Source organism: Sturnus vulgaris, chromosome 5 (genome assembly GCF_052056855.1).
Source record: "Sturnus vulgaris isolate bStuVul1 chromosome 5, bStuVul1.hap1, whole genome shotgun sequence".
In the NCBI taxonomy this organism is placed as follows: domain Eukaryota; kingdom Metazoa; phylum Chordata; class Aves; order Passeriformes; family Sturnidae; genus Sturnus; species Sturnus vulgaris.
The window spans coordinates 14,535,456-14,556,574 of record NC_142247.1 but is presented as its reverse complement, the minus strand read 5'-3'; the positions used below and the strand labels follow the sequence as shown (position 1 = coordinate 14,556,574).

Here is a 21,119-nt window from a genome sequence, read left to right as displayed (position 1 = left end):
GCCCCCGCGGCGATACAAGGAGGCTGCTGATTGGCGGCGGGTGCGGCCAATGGGCGGGCGCCTCTCATGCGGCGGGGTGCGTGTTTCCGGAAGACGTGGCCGCCGCCGGTGTCGCTCCCGCTCGTCCTGATCCCGCTCCCGCCTCACCATGATCTCCCTGTCCGACACGCAGAGTAAGCGCCGCCGCCGCTCCCGGTGGGGAAGCGGGGAGAGGACGCCCGCTGTGGGGCTGGGGGCGTCGGGGGCCAGGGGGACCTAGGGTGGCCGGGCTCGCCGGGCCCGCACCCTTTGTCCGCGGTGGGGCCTCCCGGGAGCGGCAGAGCAGGTTCCGGCTGGGCCCCTGGAGACCGGCTGGAGCCCACGGCGGGGTGGGAGCGTACAGGGCAGGGGGAGCTCTGACGGCTGCATCCCCGCAGTGGAAGCCGCGGCGGACCCGGTGCGGCGGTACCGGGAGCTGGCGGGGAGCACGGAAAGGGAGATGGGGTGGAGAGCGCCAGGGCAGCACTCGGCAGGTTCCCTCGCCCTTAGGGGACTCTGTCACCAGAGCGGCCGGCGTTTGTCGGGGGCTGCGAGTGCTCAGTGTGCTGTGGTGTAGCGTGACGGAATCACACAATGATTTGGGTTAGAAGGGACATTAAAGATCATCTCACTCCAACCCCTCGCCATCGGTAGGGACATCTTTCACTGTCTCAGGCTGCTCAGCGCCCCATCCAACCTGGCCTGGAACACTTCCAGGGATGGGACAGCTACAGCTTCTCCGGGCAACCTGTTCCAGTGCCTGGCTACCCTTACAAGAAAAAACTTTTTCTGTTCTCTAACCTAGCCCCTCTATAGGTTTGTACCCATCACACTTTGACAGATCACTATCAATGAATGAATGAAAGCTGAACGGTAAACAAAGTAACTCTTAGCTCCACTCTTACTGTGTACCTCCCTGTGGACCTCAGTGATCTGGAATCACTTATTTATCTAAATAGATTACTGTGCTGCTCATGCTGGTACCACACCAAATGTCTGCAGGTGATACTGAGGGGGCTTCGAGGTGAGGACAAGACATTGAAGTGGGAAAAAGTAAAATACTTGTATGTGGCCATAGTTTTGTTTCCACCGAAGTTCTTGGAAATAGAGATCAAAGAAATCAAAGTAAAGAAGTTCATAAGTGTGTCCTGGCAGCCAGGAAAACCAGCGGTATCCTGGGGTGCATCGAGAACAGCAAGTCAAGGGAGGAGATCCTGCCCCTCTACTCGGCCCCTGTGAGGCCACATCTGGAGTCCTGTGTCCGGTTCTCTGCTCCTCAGGGCAAGAAAAACAGGGAGATACTGGAGAAGGTCCTGCGGAGGGGAATAAAGATGAAGAGAGGTCTGAAGCATCACTAATGAGAAAGGACTGTGAGAGCTGGGCCTGTTCATTCTGGAGAAGACTGAGAGGAGATCTCATTAATGTTTATAAATACTTGAAATCAGTGCCAGACTTTCAGTGGTGCTCAGTGAAAGAAAAAGGAGCAATGGCCATGAAGTAAAACACAGAGTTTAATCTCAGCGTGAGGAAGCACTTCTTTACACTGAAGGTGGCAGAGCCCTGGAACAGCTGCCCAGGGAGGGCGTGGAGTCTCCCTCTTTGGAGACATTCCAAACCCACCTGGACACATTCCTTCATCACCTGTTGCAGGTGACCCTGCCTTGGCAGGGGGGTTGGACTGGGTGATCTCCAGAGGATCCTGCCAGCCCTAGCAATTGTGATTGTGTGGTAACAGCTTAAGCAGCAAGGTAAAGGACAATGATAGGCCTTTGATTTAAATTACCATCTCATATATGATGCATTTCTTGTATGATTGCCACAGAAGGAAATGAGTCTGCCTGATAAGCACCACAGCATCAGTTATGAAGGAGGGTGTGAAAACCTTAGGAAAAAAAAAAAGTTAAAATAGCTAAGTTTGATAGCAGGATACTGGAAGTGGAGGTATTGGAGAGCCAGTTAACATCAAGGATGAAGACAGGCAGCAGAGTTTAGCAGCACTCAAGGTCAATGATTTCTTGAGATATTCAGATATTGTGCTGTTATTGGGATGAGTACTAACCCTTGGGGTTAATTTTTAGATTTCTGATTGATTAAACCCTTTTGTGGGCTTTGCTTTTCCTCATAATTTCCTGTCTGGAGTATTCGTTGGGCAAAAAAAAAATCTCTTCAGAAAGAGACTTGCTGTTTCTCTTTTGTTTAGCTCCTCATATGGGACCTTCAGCTATTTCCAGTGCTAAGACTGTTGGTTTTGACTGTCAGAGACAAGAGTACTAAATAAAATACTATGATATTTAAAGGTTTTAAGGTTTAGGATTTTTTTTCAGTTTTTCTGAAATTCTGAAAATAGTTCATCAGGGATCTTAAAGTTCACTGCTGTCTGGAAATATACAGAGTTAGCCACAGAGTCACTGGTGGAGTAGTGTGATAAATACCTGGAGAGAACACTGCGTCAGTTGGTGTTTGGAAAGTTAATTCTGCATCTGTAGTCTAGAACATCATTTTAACTGTTACATTGAATGGTGTTATAAACCACCAGTAATTGCAAAAGAATGCATATAGCTTTTCCCAAATTAAATTTTCAATACTAAAAAATACTGCTAGCAAATAGTTACACATTGAATATGAACTGTATTAGCTTTTGTCTTCTAAAAGCCTATAGCACACAATTCCATTTTATTTTACACTATATAATGCATTATAAAAGACTGGGGATGTGCGTTGTCTGCCCTAATCTTTCACAAGCAAGGTATATTAATTTTGAATCTTAATATCTACTAAGCTGTTTTGAGACAGTGCTGCAGTACTCTTGCACATCTTAATGGAATTTCTGGAGAAACATGAAGATTTTCTCCCTTGTATCAGGAAATCATAATAATCCAGAATAAATACAGCCTAGCTAAGTTTCTGCATTTCTAGGCATTGATATGTTGTATTTGACTAATGTGGGAAATCTCTTCTGGCACAGGAGAAAATATTTTAAAATAGTTTGCTCCCTCTATAAATATTCATAGTTTGTTATTGAAAAGATTTTACACAAGAAGCCAGCACTTTTTCTTTTCCTTCCTGTAAGAAGAGTAGTTAAATATATTTACAGCCTCGGATATAAATCAAGTCAGTAAGACCTTCTGCTGAGATATCAGCATCAGAAGATAATAGTCTTGAACCATTCATCTTCTTCCAGCAGTTATTTTGGGATAATGAGTACAAGGTTCGCTTTTCTTTTTTCCTTTTCCTTCCACTAACCAGAGGATATGGGTGACTTCTGAAGTGAATCAGAATGTATTGTGACAGAAGTTATTACAAACAAGTGATTTCGGGTGATTAGAGAAGTATCAGAGTGGTGATTGCAGCAGCTGTTGGGAGTTGGCCTCCGCCTCCTTGCCAGATCTTACCTTGAGCTGTGTCTGCGGGAGGAGTGAATACTCACTTCCCATGGCTGCCTGTTTATCTTGCTGGCAGCTGGTCATTCCTCTGGAGTCCGCCCTCCAAGTGTTTTCCTTCCAGAATACAGATTGTTTCTGCTCTTCTGAAGTAGAGGGTACTGGAGAAAAGGGCAGTTGCAATTGTTACATTGCCTTCAGTCAGCAGATCCATTGGATATACAACTTGCAATTCCATTTTTCATTGTAAACAAGTAGGGAGAGTGCCTTTAGTAAATTGTATTGAGTTACTTAGTGCTTTTAATCGTGGGGTGTTAAAATGCTCATAGTAACAGTTTAAAGTGGCAGGCAAAACTACAGAACTACAGCTCTAACAGCCTGTACTCTGCAGCCTTGCTGAAAGCCAAGCCTTTAGAGAAGTTTGGGGTGTGGAATGTTGCTGTAACAAATTTCTGAGCTGTTTTGAAATTTATTTCCAATAACTACTAAAACAGGCGTAATTATCTTCCTTTACTCCCAAGCTCATCAAGCAACAGCAAATGACTAACTACATCAACAAAGTGCAATTAAAATATATTGAGGTAGATCTGACCAACAGTAGCAGTGAGGGCTGTGATTGTGGATGTGGTTTTTTGTTTTTTTCAGGACATGCTTGCAAAACTACTTAGAACTTCAGTATGCACATATTGGGCTGCCAACCTGTCTATAGTATTAAGGCTGGTTTTGCTAAGCTGTTTTTGTGTGTCCTGTAGGTTTCTAAATTGTGTGGTCACAGGGAAAGCAATAATAAATGCATATGTTTGCAGCCCTGTTGCTGCCATTCCTGTTTTTTATCTCCCAGTCTGTGTGAGAGTCAAAGGAAGCCTTTAGAGACTTAAAATTAAAAGCAGGATGAATTTCTAAGAGCAGTCCTCAAGATACTTTAGAGGCTATTGGTAGTTTTAATCACAGCTTGACATTTCTATCCCGGTTTTTCATGCAGACTTTCCATCCTACTCTTGGCTTCCCAGTATTTCTTGAGCATCCTTTGCAGAACTCAAAGTTTATAGAACTGTTTAGATTGGGAAAAAACCTTTAAGAGCATTGTGTCCAACTGTTAATCCAGCACTGCCCAGTCCATAATATAAGCAAATATATTAACTGCAAAAGGTATTCTTAAATAATCTGCAAATCAAGATAATAAAATGAAAATTTTCATAAAATTAAACTGCTGTGCAACAATAGCAGTCTAGAGATATTTTATCTATGTGTAATGTAGTTCTACCATTTAATTAATAAAAATTAAATATGAAGCATGAAAATTATAATTGAACATTAGTCTCTCAATATTTAGTATCTGCTAGTTTTGTGAAAACTGGCAGTTGTTTGGAGACACAGGCTACTGTTTGATAGCTGTCAGCACATGTGTAACTTTGAAAATTCCTGCAGGATTCATCCAAGTTGTGTTCCATCTGGAAACTGAGGGGAATGGAACTGCTATCCAAGGTCTTGGGAGATGGACATGAGGTCTCAGAAGGATGGAGAGGACCAGGGTACTTATATTGCTATGGTAAAGATAATGGGATAAGATCTGCAAATCCCAGAGTATTGTGAGTTGAAAGAGAAGGATCACAAGGATCCACTCAATGATCCACAAGGAGGATCCACTCTTCAGTGAATGACCCATATGGGAATCAAACACACGACCTTGGTGTTATTTGTACCATGTTCTGACCAACTGATCTAATCAGGAAAACAGAGTTTCATTATATCTTTACTAAACAATTCTTTTCTCCATACTAGCAATTAATCAAAAGGGGTGTGTGACTTTGCCATATCTATATATGCATGATTGCTTTTGGTTCCATTCAATTTCAGTGTCTAGTTCCAAATGTGAACTTTTTTGATAAGCAGCTTCCAAAGATCTGTCCATTGAGGTAATTGATGTCTACAAGATTTATGATATTTGTACACTCAGGGAAGTTTCTAAATTTAAAATGTCTTTAGATTGGATGTTCTAATTTTTTCCCCAATTTTTATCCGTAACTTTTTCTAGGTACCATATTTTGTTACATGCCTAAATTTGCTTCTTTTTCAGAGATTGGAATGGGACTAACAGGCTTTGGAGTGTTTTTCCTCTTCTTTGGAATGATACTCTTCTTTGACAAAGCTCTTCTGGCTATTGGAAATGTAAGTGCCTTTTCTGCACTGGTTAGAATCACGTGATCTATTGAAGATAAACTAAAAATAGAAAAATATGGTATCAGTTTGAAGCTTCATGACCAAGATTAATGTGATGATTTGGTATATAGGAGGAGCTGTGCTCAGTGATAGGAGTGAACAATTTTTCCTGGTTGAGTTAGAACAGCTCACTGATGTGAGTATCACCTTGGGTCAGGCCTGTGGGATGTTGGTAGACAAGAAGCAGCTTGTTCCATAGTTACTGTGCTGCTGCAAATGTGATCTTTTTGTGATCCTCTAAGATAACTGTCAATTTAAGTATCTATTTGAATAAGAATTATTAAGTACATACTAGCAAATGTAGCTTTGCAGTGCTGTATAAGGAAAGAAAGAAGTGGGAATTGCTGACACTTCTGGCTTTAGAAGAGCCAGACCTCTTTCATAAAAGAGAGATTCAGTACTTCAGCTTTTACCAAATTGAAGTTGTCGCTCAAAGTAGCACAGAAAATAAATCCTAGTTCTGGTACACAAAATTTCCAATCCAAATATAAAATGACAGGGTGTTTTCTGCATATGATAGTCTCTATGTCTCTGCTGTTCTCAGCTTTGCCAGCCAGCCAAAGTACAGCGTAGTTGGTAGAGGCTCACCCCCTCTTTTGCTGATGCCTAAAAGTCTGCAGCCAAATAGATCAGTTTCATTCCCAAATACTGAGATTCCCTGAAGGGAAATACAAAATTGTGTATCTGAATTTTGGTGCATTAGTTGAAGCATTGTTATGAGCTGTCAAATCAAGTGTGCAGTGGAAGAGTGAAAAATGAAGTAATGCTTATTTTTTCTTTTCATAATGAAAGGTGGAAATGCAAGATCCAGTTTAGGGAAAATGAAAACGTAGGTAGGAAGAGACAATGACAGGCTATGTGATAACCAAAAATAATGCAAGAAAAGGTACTGTATCCTTGTAGAGAGTTGTTTTTATTAAAAAAAATATATATGAGAAAGGGAAGGAGGTTCTAACAAAGTTATTTATTAAATACTGTACAAAACTTAAATGAAACAATCTTGAATAAAATCTGAGATTCTTTTGCTTTCTGAGAAAAAATGTTGCTGAAATAATTCTGAGTCCTGTTGCTCTGGGACACCAGAAATAGTTCGAACTAGTTGGGACTAGTGTGATAGTGTACAGTCTATACTGGAACAAATAAACAGTAAAAAGGCTCTGCACAGTAATAAACAACTGTTCAACTTTTTCTTTCTCTGCCTTTGCACTATGAGTAGATCAGTAGAAGCTGTTGAAGATGTCAGTGGCACAGAACAGAGATGCTTTTATGTGTATTCTTAGTTTTTAGGAGCCCTTGTTGTCAGTAGTACTAAGCTTCAGCACTACTTGTGGTAAAGATTGTATGCATGTGACAGGGCAGATACAGCTGTTGTCAGCAGGTCTTTTGTCTTGTGTGTATTTGGCAGAGACCACAAAAGATAGACTCTACTTTCAAGCAGCTGAGACCTACAAGTGCTTTAAGATGGACCTTACAAAAGAAAACCAATAGTAAATTCGTTCTCACCGATTGTCTTGATGCCTTGAGGAGCTGGAACAGAGGCTACACACAGAGTTAAGGGGAATAAAATGGGTATTTATTGAGAGGCCTATGAAAGGTCTACAAAAGCCACTCCCTGGCAGTATGAGTGCTACAGTTGTGACCCCTGCCTGGATGGCTCCAAGATGGAAGCGAAGGAGGGGTTGGTCACAAAATCTTACACTTTTATAGATTTTGGTTCATTTGCATGAACCCACCCTCCACGTTTCCACGTAGTTTGTGCTTAGGGCCTGAAGTTTGGAGAAACTGTCCTTGAGGTCTTAACTAGAATAGGACTGCTTTGTCTTCATCACTCTAGCACATCAGAAAAGCATATCCAAGAGAATAGGAAAACTTAAAACTAAAAGCATCAGTCTTTTGGTATTAAAATAAGTTGTGCAAGAAAAGCAGTCTAATTTGGTTATATATATATATATATATATGTTTACATCCTGTACTCGGGAACATAATTAGTTGTTTTCTTTCTTTGGTTTGTTTTTGTCTTTTCTAGGTTTTATTTGTGGCTGGCTTGTCTTTTGTTATTGGTTTAGAAAGAACATTTAGATTCTTCTTTCAAAAACACAAAATGAAAGCAACAGGCTTCTTCCTGGGTGGTGTGCTCATAGTTCTCATTGGTTGGCCTTTAATAGGAATGATCCTTGAAATTTATGGGTTCTTCCTATTGTTCAGGTAAGTCTTGTTTGAAAACAACTTTGTGTTAGTTTATCTAGAAATAAATGTGTTCATGTAGTGTTTCTGTGTTAGAGTTGACAAAGCAGCATCCTTTAAATGTTCCTTTTGGACAGATTTTATATGAAATTGTTTATTTACAAGTTGGTAAGTATTTTTCCAAGACTCAAATCTGCTAATGTTTGTGAGGCATTTATCAAAGTGACTTTGATAATGTTGATGTCTAACCAAAGAATTGTAAAGCTTCAAAATATGTGGGAGCCCAAATTGTTAGCAGTATGAAGTTTAAATATCTCCTCATGGAAAAGGGATACTTGGTACTTTTTTTGGTGGGGAGTTTGTTCTTTTTTTTAACAAATGGGGCAAAATATTTAGGTAGTACCATCCAAGGTTTGTAACTATGGCAGCCCAGGGAAAAGATGTTTTCTGTCATATTTCATTACAACTGTGCTTTAGAATCAGAGCTGCTTGTTTGGGTTAGCAGTATCTTGACCGAGTTAAGGAAAAATGGAAATTCTATTTTTTTTAACAGCAATCTTGAAACATGTTACAACTTTTACAGTGTGTCATTTAAGTTCTTCAAAAATGCAACTGTAATCGTGAAAGAATTTGACTTGTTACAACCTGCATAGATGTCTATATTTTTATCTTCATTTCCATCGTTGAAGTTCTATGCTTCCCTACAGAAGAAAGCAAAAAATAAACAAAAAGTAGAAATAGAGGCTTCTGGTTGTTCTTGGGCTTCTATCTAGATGCAGACTGTTTAACTAATGGTTATTAATGAAGTTTCAGACCGTGAAGTGTTCAGCAAATGGCTAAATAATACTGTTCCTGTTAATCAAAGTGAAACCATTGTTCTCATGAAGCTCTTTTTGTACTCAGTAAAATTGTATGTTAATCTGGTATTTAGTTCAGGTAAAATGTTTATTTTTAAAAACAAACCTGAACTTGACTCCTACTGGAGACAGTGAAATTTCAGACAAATTAATTTTGTGGGTTTAATGTATTATTGTTCTACTCTGTGTTACTCTGAATTCTGTCACTGCAAGTGCTTTGATAATCACAGTATTTCACTGAATACATTGTTACTTCTTGCATAGTGCTTAGTTTAATCAGACAATACAAAGCAAGTCGAATGTGTTTCCAACAAAACACCCTGCTTTTAAAAGATCTCAGAAGGGTTATAAGTTAGTATGTCTAAGCAAGTATGGTTATGGATTATTTAGTGGTGCTTGCAAGGTAAAATAATGTTGAGAGGTTTATAGAAGATCAATAGTTATCCCTAGGACTATCCCCTAGCCTGAAGGGAATCAACAAGTGATGGATAATTCCAGGTATGAATGTTTATCTGATCTGTTTTAATTGAAAGCATCTGGAGACCAGTAGTTTGGACTGAATGATCTTAAATGTCTTTTCCAACCTTGATGATTCCATGACCATCTTTTCCAGTGCTTAGTAGTTGATAGAATCTAAATGCCTCACTACAAGGTTGGCTAGTGACTACTTCAAGCAAAGCTTTTTGTTTTGCTTCAATCTTATTCAGTTCAACCATCATCCTATTGTCAGCAGCTTGCTCCTTTCTGAAGAAGTTACAAATGAAGTCTTTTCTCTAGCATTATTTTATACTGTTCCTCAGGATCCTGCTGCTTGGTTGCATAGCAGAAAACTGCCCTGGCTATTATGGGACAGTTGTTGTAATCTAAGGGTGCTTTTGGAGCCTTGTTCAGATTATAGCATTGCTGACTTATGGCTGACAGTATTATCCCTAGTGTACTGACGATTCTTTATTCTTGGACACAGCAGTTGTTTTAATCTGTTACAAGTGCTTTGCGTGCCCTGCCTCACAATTTACTGGGCCACTGAAATGATCTGGTCTTAAAAAAATAAAAAAATAAAAAAACCAAATCTCAAACCCCCCCCTTATTAGTGTGGATATTACCCAGTAAATAGTTGTCAGCAGTGTGGTGAAGAGGATGGTGACTTGTGAAACTTCACTGTTTCACGGTGGCTGGGGCCTCATTGTACATTAATCCTTATTCCATGCAGGGAATGCTCAACATGAGATTGCTGGGAATGCCACCAGCTGCTTGCAAACAGCTGAGATACTGCCACAGAAAATTTGTTTTTCTGCTGCAGAGATGAAGTGGACAGTGCAGGGGCTACACCATAGCAGCTATGCTAGGCAACATCCCCACGATCATGATTCAAACCACGGACTTAAATTTGGGAAATAAATGAATATACAACTCTGTCATGCATTATTTTCTTTAGTTAATGTGAAGAGTACCATAGATGGTTTTAATTACTCAAAACTAACTTCACTTGTTTCAACACTGAGTCTTGAATGTATTTTCTATGATATAAAGAGGAATGATCTCAAAATATGTATGCTAATTTTAGAAGTCACTTTTGCTGACTAAGTTGGGTATTCTCGCTTGAGTTATTTTTTGATGAGCTGACTGAGAGTTGCCAGCTATGAAGAAAATTAAATCCATTTAAAAATACACCATTTCTTTCCTGGTTTTCTCCTTTTTCTGATGAATGTGTATTGATATATTTGGTAAACAAGTGTGCTGCTAACAAGTTGCAAGATTTTATGTAATCTTGGTTTAAAAATTACCTGCTATTTTTTTCATGTTATAGCTATATGAGAAAAGCTTAATTATAAAAACTAATACAATCTTCCAATGTCTTACCTAAAGGGGGTTCTTTCCTGTGGTGATTGGCTTTATTAGAAGAGTTCCAGTTCTTGGATACCTCTTGAATTTACCTGGTATAAGCTCGGTAAGTTTGGTACTTCATGCAACAACTGAAGCATGTTGTGGTTTTTATTCCAATGATATAGCACTTATAGAAATGCATCAAAAATAAAGCAAATATAGCTTTGAAGCAATGACTTGAAATGTATTCCTGTCAAGTCCTTGTACCATATACATCACGTTCATTCCCAGGGAGAGACTTCTAGGTGTAAAAGGAACAAAGGGACACGTTTGCAGAAGCTGGTCCTGCTTATGGGTAGTGAAGTGGGAAGAGCCCTGCATTGTGACTGGGCATGCTGGGGTTCTTCCTGCTTCACTGTTGGTCCTGGGTGACCACGTAGGTGAATCTTGCCACTGCCCTGGGCCTCTTCTCCTGTCTGTACAATGAGGAGGACACCATTCATGGTGCAGTATTTGGGCGAACTTAGAAAAAGTGGCTTGTAAAAGCAAACAGTGGAGTTCAGTGTTAAGTTGCAGCTTGTATGGTGAACCCAGAAACGCTCAGGATGCACAGTCATTAATCAGATGTATTTATTAAGGTCCACTCCATCAGGCTACATCTTTTTATTACTAAGATTTGTGTTTTTTCAAATGGAGTTTTCCATTTTTTTAACCAAATGACCAGGGATTTGAAGACAATTAACAGAAAGATGCTAATCTAGGGTGTTTCAGTCAGCTACTTTTACTGTGATAATTCTTGTATGTATTTTTACACAAGCATTTGTAATACTAGTTTCGAGAGCAACAGTTATAATAGGTACTGCTGAAACTTAATAGTGGGAATAACTTAGATGCATACAGGCTGTTTTTTAAAAATGAGTGTTCCAAATCATCTGTTCCAGTCTCACAGTTAGGCCAAGTTGTGGCTCATAATTCATGATCAATTGAATGTTTAAATTGTCAATTGGTCTTAATCATATTTAATTTGATCACAACGGGGTTAAATCTTGTTTTTAAAAGATGATTGTTAATGTTTTATTCAAAGCCTACGTAGGCTCAGAAGAGAATCCACAGTAATGGTCAGTTGAAATATCTTCCTTGGTCTACTAATGCATGTGTGGCTGAAACTGTATTGTTTTGTTTTAACCATTAAGCTGGCAGTGTTATCTGCATTCTTCTATTTCCTTTCTCATTCTGTTGCATCTTCATGTTGCACTGTTAATGTCTATATGAGAAAAACATGTTATGCAGAAACACAATTGCAATTGTAAGAATTTTGGTTTTCACAAACTTAAACCATGAGACCTCGGTGAGTACTACTTGACTCTCATTTCCAGTCGCATACTAACTGTGCAAGTAGCAAGCAGTATTTGAGAGTAGCTTCAGTGTACATAAATGTCATCAACTTAAAACCTTTTTGTCTCCTTTTCCACAGTTTGTAGATAAAGTTGGAGAAAGCAACAACATGGTATAATGACGAGAGGGTGGAAGACTGATCTAAACTTTTACTGTATTATTTATAAAATCCCTTTGAAGAATACTCAGCACAAAGATTAAGTTGTGTACAAAGGAAAAAGCTTGTTACATTCTTTACATAACAGTTTAATTTAAAATGTATAGTCAACATTATACATTAGAAAAGAAGCTCAGAAAGTATGCTTCTAGGAAAGTAACTCCAGAGTTCGGGAAGTTGGAATAATCCATGTTGCAACTGTTCAAGACTATTTCTGTTGGTTTTGGAAAACGTGCTAGAGGCAATGAAACTTTGTGGAATTAACGGTGCCTGTTCTTTACCTCCTTATTTTGAAGGTGCAGTAGAGCAAACAGGCCTACATTTTTAAGGGTGACCCAAATTTACCCAACCCTCTGCTTGCTATCCTCAGAGTGCAAAAAATCAAACAGGAAACTTCTTGTGTAACAAGAGATGCATTTTTGCATGAAGGTTAAGATGACTATTCATCTATAAATGTATTATGACAATAAAAAGGAAACCCTACACAGTTCTGTTGTAAAAATTTTTGTAAATATGTGACTGAAATACAGCATTGTTATCTTAATGTTTCAAAGCCAAATGTTAGTTGACTGTATTTGCCTTCCATTTTGGAATATGCAAAAGGTCAATCTTTAATAACTTTGGTCTTAAATGTTGGTTCTGAACTCGTAGAGCTCAATGGGGAACTCTGGAAGCTGGCTTGCAGTCCTTGCAGGTTGTTCTTGAGCCATGTTACATGTGCATCCTGATGAGAATGTAGCCCCTTGTCACTAACATGAAAACTTTGTGAAATACGCTTAGTTCACAAAAAACTGCATTAGGTTGAGGTGCTGATGTGAACCCTGTGACATGTAACTTACCAGAATTTGGAGCTTTGTTTTTAAACAGTTTGAAACTAAGCTTTCTTTGTTTACTCTGGAACTACAAATTGACTTTTATTTTTTATGGTAATAAAATGGAAGCTTAAAGTTCTGTGTTTGTGAGTCTCTGGGGAGCAAACGGAGTGACTTGGGCTGACTAAAGATCAAGTGCCAATCTCCGTATGTTTGTAACTTGTTACTGGGTTATCTGGTTATCTTCAAACAACTCTTGGTTACAGCAACAGCTTTGTTGTTACAGAGGATTCTTGGCTAACCTGGAATTAATGTCCCTTCCTAATGCGCAGGTCACATTTCTGCTTCTGTTGAAATGTTAAACGTTGTGCACTTTCAATAGTCTTAGTTACAGTGTCCTCACCTAACAAACCGTGCTAGTTCAGTGAATTGTGTTTGTGCAGATGAGGGGGTTTCTGTTTTGTTTCCTTTTCTTTTCCCTTTCATGTAATCCTGAAACAATTACCCAATGTAGTATTGAAAGTAGCTATGTAGCCTAAGGGCCTAATGACTGGGGGTATTTTGCTTTTTTTCTTTTTAAATTTATTATGCAGTTAAAATTGGAATTTTCCAAAGTAAGTTTTAAGTTAAAAAAAATCCTCATATACTGACCCTTTTGAAAGTTGCTCTGAAGTTTATTTGTATAAAACATGGGGTTTTTTCATTGCAACTGTATAAATAGCATCTACTATTAGCAATATTTAATTTGCTTCCTTCTAAAACAGGCACAAAATAATTCAGGAAAAAAACCAACAACCAAACCAACCTGTTATTTTACAATTAATAACATCGAAAAATCGATGCGTTTATTTTATAAATGACCAAAAATGGCTATATTTGCTTGATGGCATGTGCATTGTAGTTTAGAGACAGGAATAAATATGACTTGTGGGCTCTACCTCAAGAGAGAAGAAACCATTTTAGATAACCCAATTTTAACTGCTCCTATAGCTCTTGTGTGTTACAATGACTGAAGAATAACACTACAGCAGCTTAGCCAACTCATCCTATTTGCTGTGGTAGGGCACTGCTCTGTGCAGTGGGAACCAAGTGCTGTCTAAAACAGACAGTGTTCATCATTTACCTTAGAAATCAATTATCTGAAGGTTTTGTTCTTCTGTCTTGAAAAATAATATGGTGGAAAAGGTGGACTGCACCATATGACTGTGGATCTCCGACTGCAGCAACTTGCTTGGTAAGCTGAAGTATCGTCATCAAGAAAGCTGATGATGTCTTGGAGATGGTTAATGTGTTGCTGTGGATGATCTTTTGCCTCTCTGAGAAGCTGGGGTGTAGGCAGGTCTTCTCATTTAGATTTAATTAATTGTTTTAAATCAAAAGTCAATTTTTTGTCACATGTGAACTGTTGTGAAAAGCATCTGAGGGAACAGAATTGTATGTTGAATTTATCATAGTCTATCCCTCAAGGTAACGTTGTCTTTGAAATGGTTTTGCCAAGATAAATGCGGGTGGCAGCAAAAGTCAAAACAACTTAGCCTTAAAGTGTTTCTGTCCTTGTAAAAATATCTCTAACAGAAACATGCTTGGAATGTTTCCCCTTTTAAATGTAATTTATAATTGCTGCTTTAAAACTCGTAAGGATGGATCTTATTCTGAGCAAATGAATACTGTAAATATCCTTGTCATACCTTGAATAAATGGGTACCTTTTTTCTATAATTTGTCTTGGTGTCTTTATGTGCACATTTTAAGAAAGTCTATTGACAAGTTTTCCTTTCCAGAGGGCCAGGAGTACAAGCTGTTACTGCTTGGCTGTCTTACACTGCTGTGACTATTACAGTAAATAGGGGCTTGGATTAATCTTAAATGGAAAGGTTTCCTCCCTTTTTTACAACAAACCTTTTACATAATTATTCCCCTAGTTTTTCAAGTTCCAGTTTTGGACGCAGGACAACAAAATATGAAATTTCAGTTACATGGGAAACTACCTCCTTTTTGTTTTGTTTTCCTGTGGAAATAACTGAAACTTCAGGAGAAAAAGAGCATGTGTCTAGATCTTGGAGCAGATTTTTAATCCAAGAATATGAGCATGAGTTCTCTGTATCCTAGAAAGTGGCCTGATAAGCAGGTTTACCATTCCGTGGTGCTCTGCAAGCTTGTGGCTCTTTGTTGAGGATTTTCACGGAGCCAGAAGAGCAGCAAAGCAAAGTTTTTAACTGGTTGTTGGGGTGTTGTGTTGGTGCTACGTACCAGTTAGCACCCTAAAAACTTAATTTGACCAAAGTTGCTTGTATAGTAAGGATTCCAAAGAACAGACACTTCCTAATTTGAAAGAAAAAGAACCCCACAGCAATGCCTGGTTACATTTGTTAAACTAGGAGAGGTATAATTTTAATCTGTATGTAGCTCATGGCCAGTTACTTTCAGTGACTAGTTACCATTCATTAACCAGGAATATGTTGGCTTTATTACTGCTCACAGTGTGGTACCATATGCAGTTTAGAGTCTGTCAAAAGCAGTGTAAAGAAAGGAATCTTGTCCCTGTGGCAGATGACAAAATGAAGATTTTATAGGATTACTTTAAAATGATTACTTACCAGATTTCAAGGCACAGACTCATCTACTTGTTGCCTTTCAGGATCACTGATTATCAGTCAGGCTGGAGAGTAGAGTCCATATCCCTAAACCAAATGTCTGTCTCCCAGATGTCTCTTCAGAGGTCACTGCTAGCCCTTGGACTCCTGTCTCTGCTTCTCTGGCTACCACATCCTGGCTCACTTTGGCTGTTCTACCCTTCAGACTGCCAGTACCAGCTGTGACATCACTGGCATGTCATTACCAGACTGATTTACCAGCAGAACTTGGCCTTTGTGGCCCATTTGTTCTGTTCTGCCCCTCTAGTATTGATCTTGGCACATTAAAGCATCTCTTAGAACACTTGGATCTCATGCTCAGTGCAACAAAGAGATTCTGCAGCTGCTGTAATCTCTCGCCAAGCCTAATTCACCACAATTATATGCTAAAATATCCTCCTCAAATATATAACAATTTACAGAAAAATGACATGGCTACTGTGGGGTAATTTGGTGTGGAATTCATTATCTCAGACTACGTATTATGATAACCTGGGATATGGAGCCATATCTATTTATAGGAATACATTTATGTGTTGGTTACCAGCCATTAATGGTAGTTTAATTAACAGTTTACATGCTAAGGTAGTGCATGCCTACAAATATGCTTGCCAAAAAGCATCTGTGCTTTCTAGCCGACACCATTTTTCACGGAGTACTTCTTTTCCGGGGAATGTGGTGGAACTCTTATAGAAATTTATAAGTTTTGGGTATCTTATTGCTTACAGAAGCATTGGATTCATAGCTGAGCACCATAGGACATGGTGGTCCCGCAGTCAGGGGTCCCCCCGCGGCCACCAGGAGGAGCCACGAGGAAGGGAAATTCCCGGGATCAGGGATGGCAGGAGGGGCCCGGGGTCTTGGGGTGGTCACCAGCTCCCTGGGAGCACCAGCACAGAGCCCACGTCCCTGCAAAACCTGGGCGGGATGTCAGGTGCTGATGTCTCATGCCCAAGGGCAAAACGTACCTTTTATCGTCTTCTTTTCTATCAGTCCTAGCGCACACCAACAGCTCCGGGTCCTGTTGCTGGTAAGTGGGACCTGGAAAACAGCTTGAAATTTCCTGACTGGCTTTTTTATGCACTTCTTTCTGAAGTCTTTTCAGGCTTGATTGAATTTAGACTGGGGAACCGCAGTGTAGCTTTAGAGCACAAAGAGGATGTTGAGCTTTTTATAGAGCGCCGTCAGAGCCGAAATGCTGAACGTCAGCCTCTATCTGGGCTGGCAGGGTTTGAAGCAGCTGGGCTGTACTTGGGAAGTTGGGAAAGCAGGCTTTCCACTTGGGCACAGCCCAGCTGCCTCACTGTCTCCTTTTCTCCAGGCACTCCAAAGCTATTTCAGTAACATCAGTGAAATCAAGATTTCACATTGATTCCTGCAATTTAATTCTACTACTTTGAAATAAAAGGCTTTTTTGGACCCAAATGTTTTATACCACCAAACCCACACACCCATTAGGTCAGTCTTTAAATATTGATTTTCTTTTCATAATGAAACCAAGCAGTTCTGCATTGAATCTTCCAGATGCTCCAGCTGAGTAGCTTTTATCATTAACTGTCAAACTTTGTGATCCAAAGGTTAACAAAGCTGGTGAAGGGTCTGGAGCACAAGTCCTATGAGGAGCAGCTGAGGGACATGGGGGTGTTAAGCCTGGAGAAAAGGAGGCTTGGGGGAGACCTTATCACTCTCTACAAGCTCCCAACAGGAAGGTGTAGCCAGATGGGGGTCAGGCTCTGATCCCAGGCAACCAGCAATAGGACAAGAGGAAATGGCCACAAGCTACAACAGAGCAGAGTTAGGCTCAACATTAGGCAGAATTTCTTCACAGAAAGATTGACTAGATGTTAGAATGGGCTAGCAAGAGAAGTGGTGGAGTCACCATCCCTGGTGATATATAAAACAAGTGTGGATGTGGTACTCAAGGTTTAGTGGTGGGCTTGGAAGCGTTGGGTAATGGTTTGACTCAATGATCTTAAAGGTCTTTTCCCACCTAAATAGATCTATTGTTCTATGAACTCAAATGGAGGTTTATCCTCCACTTTGTTCCCCCCCCCCCCTCAACTACACAAAATATTATTTCCTCACTCTCACTTTTCTACCAGTTTCTAAGGAGGGCTGAGTGGGAGATAGAGAAGCAACTTTGGGAGCAATACTGGATGGGAAAAATAGGCTAGCAAGGAATCCTGGTTCCCCCTTTAGAAGGTGAATGAGGGGTTTGATTTTGATGAGAGCTCACATGAGCCAGGCGCTGAAGGCTCAAACAGGAGGCAGCTGCGGTAGGTTAGGGCGCTGCTGTCCACCCCATACCTCCTCTACTCCTAGCCCTGGAGCACCTAAACTCCTTCAAAAGCCTGTTGAAGGCTCTGTCCTGATGAAGATGTGACCTGAAGGAAGCCTGTCCCATTCCAACGCAGCACCGGGGTGAGGCAGCTGCGGCCACCCAGAACCTTCTGGAAGAGCCCCGGAGGAGGTGAGGTGAGTGGCTGGAAGAAATGTTCAAAGCAAACTCTGTTCTTGGTTAGTTCCCGGAGCTCGATGTTTTTCTTTCCTCTCCGGGCAGAAATAAGTGACACATTCACAAAGTGCTTGTTTAGGAGGAATGCGTAAAATGCTGTTTACCTCAGAGGGTGGGAACGAAACGGGGGGAGATGTGTTTATTTGGTTCCAATTACCCTCACGCATGCAGGCCTTTTCCTTTCAGCCTTTTTCTCAGCATTTCCCCGGTTGTCAGATGTTGTGTGGCTGCTGTCCCTTTTATCTCCTCTCCCGACTCTTGGTTGGTAATGTTTCTTTCTGTGAGGATAATTGTGCAGCCGGTGCTCTTTGTGAGGGCGCCAGCTGAGGCGCTTTCAGCCCTTCAGCATCTCCGACAATCGCTTCCTACTCTCGGGCTTTTTATCTGGGATTTTACACCCAGATCGCTCTGCTAATGGGTTTTACAGCAGAGCCCGCACACAGCCAAGGAGGAGGGAAAACAACGAGAGGATGGAAGTGAGGAAATGAGCACCGACCAAAGGTGCTGCCGCAAAAAGATCTGGCTGATCTTAAAACCACATCCCCTGAAATCTTGCATCCCACTCGAGCCCTTCCACAAGGAGACAGACCATGGTGCTTTCATCTTTCTGTTTCTGCAAACAGTCCTTTCTCCCCCTTTTCCAAAAGGAAGACCAGTAATTGCAACCATCAGCTTCTCCCTTCACTGTTGTAGTTCCTAATCGCCAGTCTTTAAAGGCCTTCTCCTTCCCCCAAATAAAAACTTTTAAAAAATCATCCTACCCTAACATTTTGTTCATATCTGAACACATATATGTGTGTAATTGCATAATACTTTATATATATATATATGTAATAATTATATACTATTCATTTCTTTCCTCTTAGGAAATTTCTACATCATCAACCTGATTCTTAACAAAGGTTTGTCTTTCCTTCACTTTAAAAGTTTTCCATAACTGTGTTCCCACATCTGCAATGCAGCTATATGGAAATCTTGTATTCCAATTACCTTCTTAATCGTTCTGAAGTGTTTTAGATTTGTGGCTGAAATCACACAGGTTTTCCCTGAAGAATATTGTAGATGAAAGTCGATGTTTCCCTATTCAAATATTTGTGCCACTGCACTTACATGCAGTTGTAGAAACTATACAAGATTGAGTTTTAGTAAAAAAGCTAGCATAGAAGTAAAGTATTTCAAAAAGATTAAAACATCATATTTTGGTATTTCTGGAAGAGATGCAATTATTTTTTTAAAATAAGTTTTGGAACACATTTCAAAAGGGCTTATATTACAAAGAACTTTGAAAGTTTAAAAATATCAGGATCAAACTGAAGCACAGACTTTGTCTAAATGATACCTAAATGTCTAAATGATTGAATCAAATTTGGTTGTCTAAATGATTGAATCAAATTTGGTTTCTCCACGTTTTTCTACAGGAAAGTTTTCATGCCACTTCAGAAGGAAAAAGAAAATCACAGAACGTGGAAAACCTGGTTTCTACCACCTTCACCCTATCGTCTTCAGAGGATACAATCAGGGTTGTAGAGGAAACCTTGGAAAGTGTATCAAGAAGGGTTTGTGCTCTTTATCCTTATAGAATTATAGATCTACAAGCTTCCTCTTTTAGCACTTCCCATTTGGCTTTATATCATATTACGTTTTCATTTCCACAACAGTAGTTCCTCATATTTCAGTGGTTTAAAGCTGAATTTATTCAGATCTGGTATGGAAAATGTAACTCAAGTTCTTCACCTCATGAATCCCTGCAACTTGTGGAAACACTTTGGACTTGGAGCATACAAATTACCTTATTCTTTCATATGTGTGAAAAATTTACTCATTAAAACTTCTAAAGTTTAACAGCGCTGTCAAGCGTTCACAGAATTCTTGGAGTTAATGGAAAAACTAGTGTTAAAATGAATAATGTTTTATGAAAACTAAATACTCAGAGTGTGGAAAATGTAATTTCTTACTGATGGATCAATGCAACTGAGTGTATCACTAGAGGTAAAGATTTAATGTCCTTTGTCTTGTAACTTCTGGAGTGTTACATAAAGAGCTGCAACTAGACTGAAGTAATGCAAGCTATCTCTGCAAAAACACATCTGTATGGCACATTTAGTAATGGCAACTTCAGGTATGGGGATGTTGAAGCAAAATGCAACTTTTAAAATAAGTTCTACAGCTTCTCTGAGTTTTGGTCTTCTTTTTCTTTTACTTGCAAGATCAAGGCCAGTTTGGCCCTGAATAAAAGCAAAAGATCAATACAAAGATCTTTTTTCCCACATATCATAGATATGTAATAAATGGTGGTTTGTCTTTGCACAAATCCTCTGCAGTTCAGCTAATATTTCTTCTTTCCCTTTCCTTCTCCTATTTCTTAGTTTTGCCCAGGCCACGGATTCTGCTCTGTACCTCAGCAGCTGGCAGCAGTTTAAGGATAACTTGAAATGCATCTCTATGGTGGACCATATTCCAGAGAACTTAGGTAAAAGGCTGATTGTTCAGACTGAGCTCTGGAAACAGTCAAATTGCACTCAAACAGGATTGATTTTTTTTTTTTTTTTTTTTTTTTTTTTTGTGGAGGCATTCAGGATGCTGAAGTGAGTCTGGAGAAAATGTACTATCTGAAACAAGAAATGCTAAAAGATATGTGGATAAAAATGCTGCTGAGAAGCAGGCTCAGCATGACTTTTCTGAAAGGAAATCCCGACCTATTATATATCTATAAACTCCTTCAAAGGAAGTAAAGATCCAATGGATACAATCTAATTTGATTTCCAAATGTCTTAGCAAAGGCTTATAGAAAAGAAAGGCACTTTTATGGTTTCTCTCTTTAATTTGGTAAGATGAGAAACAGAAGAGAGAGTCTGTAATTGAAAGAAGGGGAAATTGAGGGAAACAGAAAAAGGACAAAATTTGCTGATGAGATTTAAAGCCTTCAGGGTAAGGTAAAACAATTCAGCCAAACTAGGGCTATCTGCAGCAGGATCTCATGAAACTGAATATATGATTGTAAAAATAAGATATAATAATGTCTGTGAATATAAAATTATTCTCATAGAAAAAAAAAACAAACTGAATTTATATAAATGGGTAGGTTATGAATGAAGTGTTGCCTTTCAGCAGAGAAATCTTAGAAT

The 21,119-nt window shown here is 39.6% G+C and overlaps 1 protein-coding gene across 2 annotated transcripts; it reads left to right on the top strand.

The window, feature by feature from the left end:
• Window positions 1–50: 50 nt before the first annotated feature.
• Window positions 51–14,565, top strand: GOLT1B (golgi transport 1B). Of its 2 annotated transcripts, XM_088164924.1 has the most exons (6): window positions 51–173; window positions 5,476–5,567; window positions 7,645–7,823; window positions 10,526–10,607; window positions 11,568–11,601; window positions 11,958–14,565. In XM_088164924.1, the coding sequence occupies exons 1-5, from the start codon at window positions 149–151 to the stop codon at window positions 11,574–11,576; spliced, it is 387 nt and encodes a 128-aa protein (XP_088021050.1). In that variant the 5' UTR covers window positions 51–148; the 3' UTR covers window positions 11,577–11,601; window positions 11,958–14,565. The 2 variants fall into 2 exon arrangements, with proteins under 2 accessions (XP_088021050.1, XP_014735490.1); XM_014880004.2 differs by lacking the exon at window positions 11,568–11,601.
• The last annotated feature ends 6,554 nt before the right edge of the window (window positions 14,566–21,119 follow it).

Coding starts and splice junctions, on each gene's coding strand:
- GOLT1B (XM_014880004.2), top strand. CDS start 149: ATGATCTCCCTGTCCGACACGCAGA. Junction 5,568..7,644: donor CTCTTCTGGCTATTGGAAAT/GTAAGTGCCTTT, acceptor TGTCTTTTCTAG/GTTTTATTTGTGGCTGGCTT. Junction 7,824..10,525: donor GGGTTCTTCCTATTGTTCAG/GTAAGTCTTGTT, acceptor TCTTACCTAAAG/GGGGTTCTTTCCTGTGGTGA.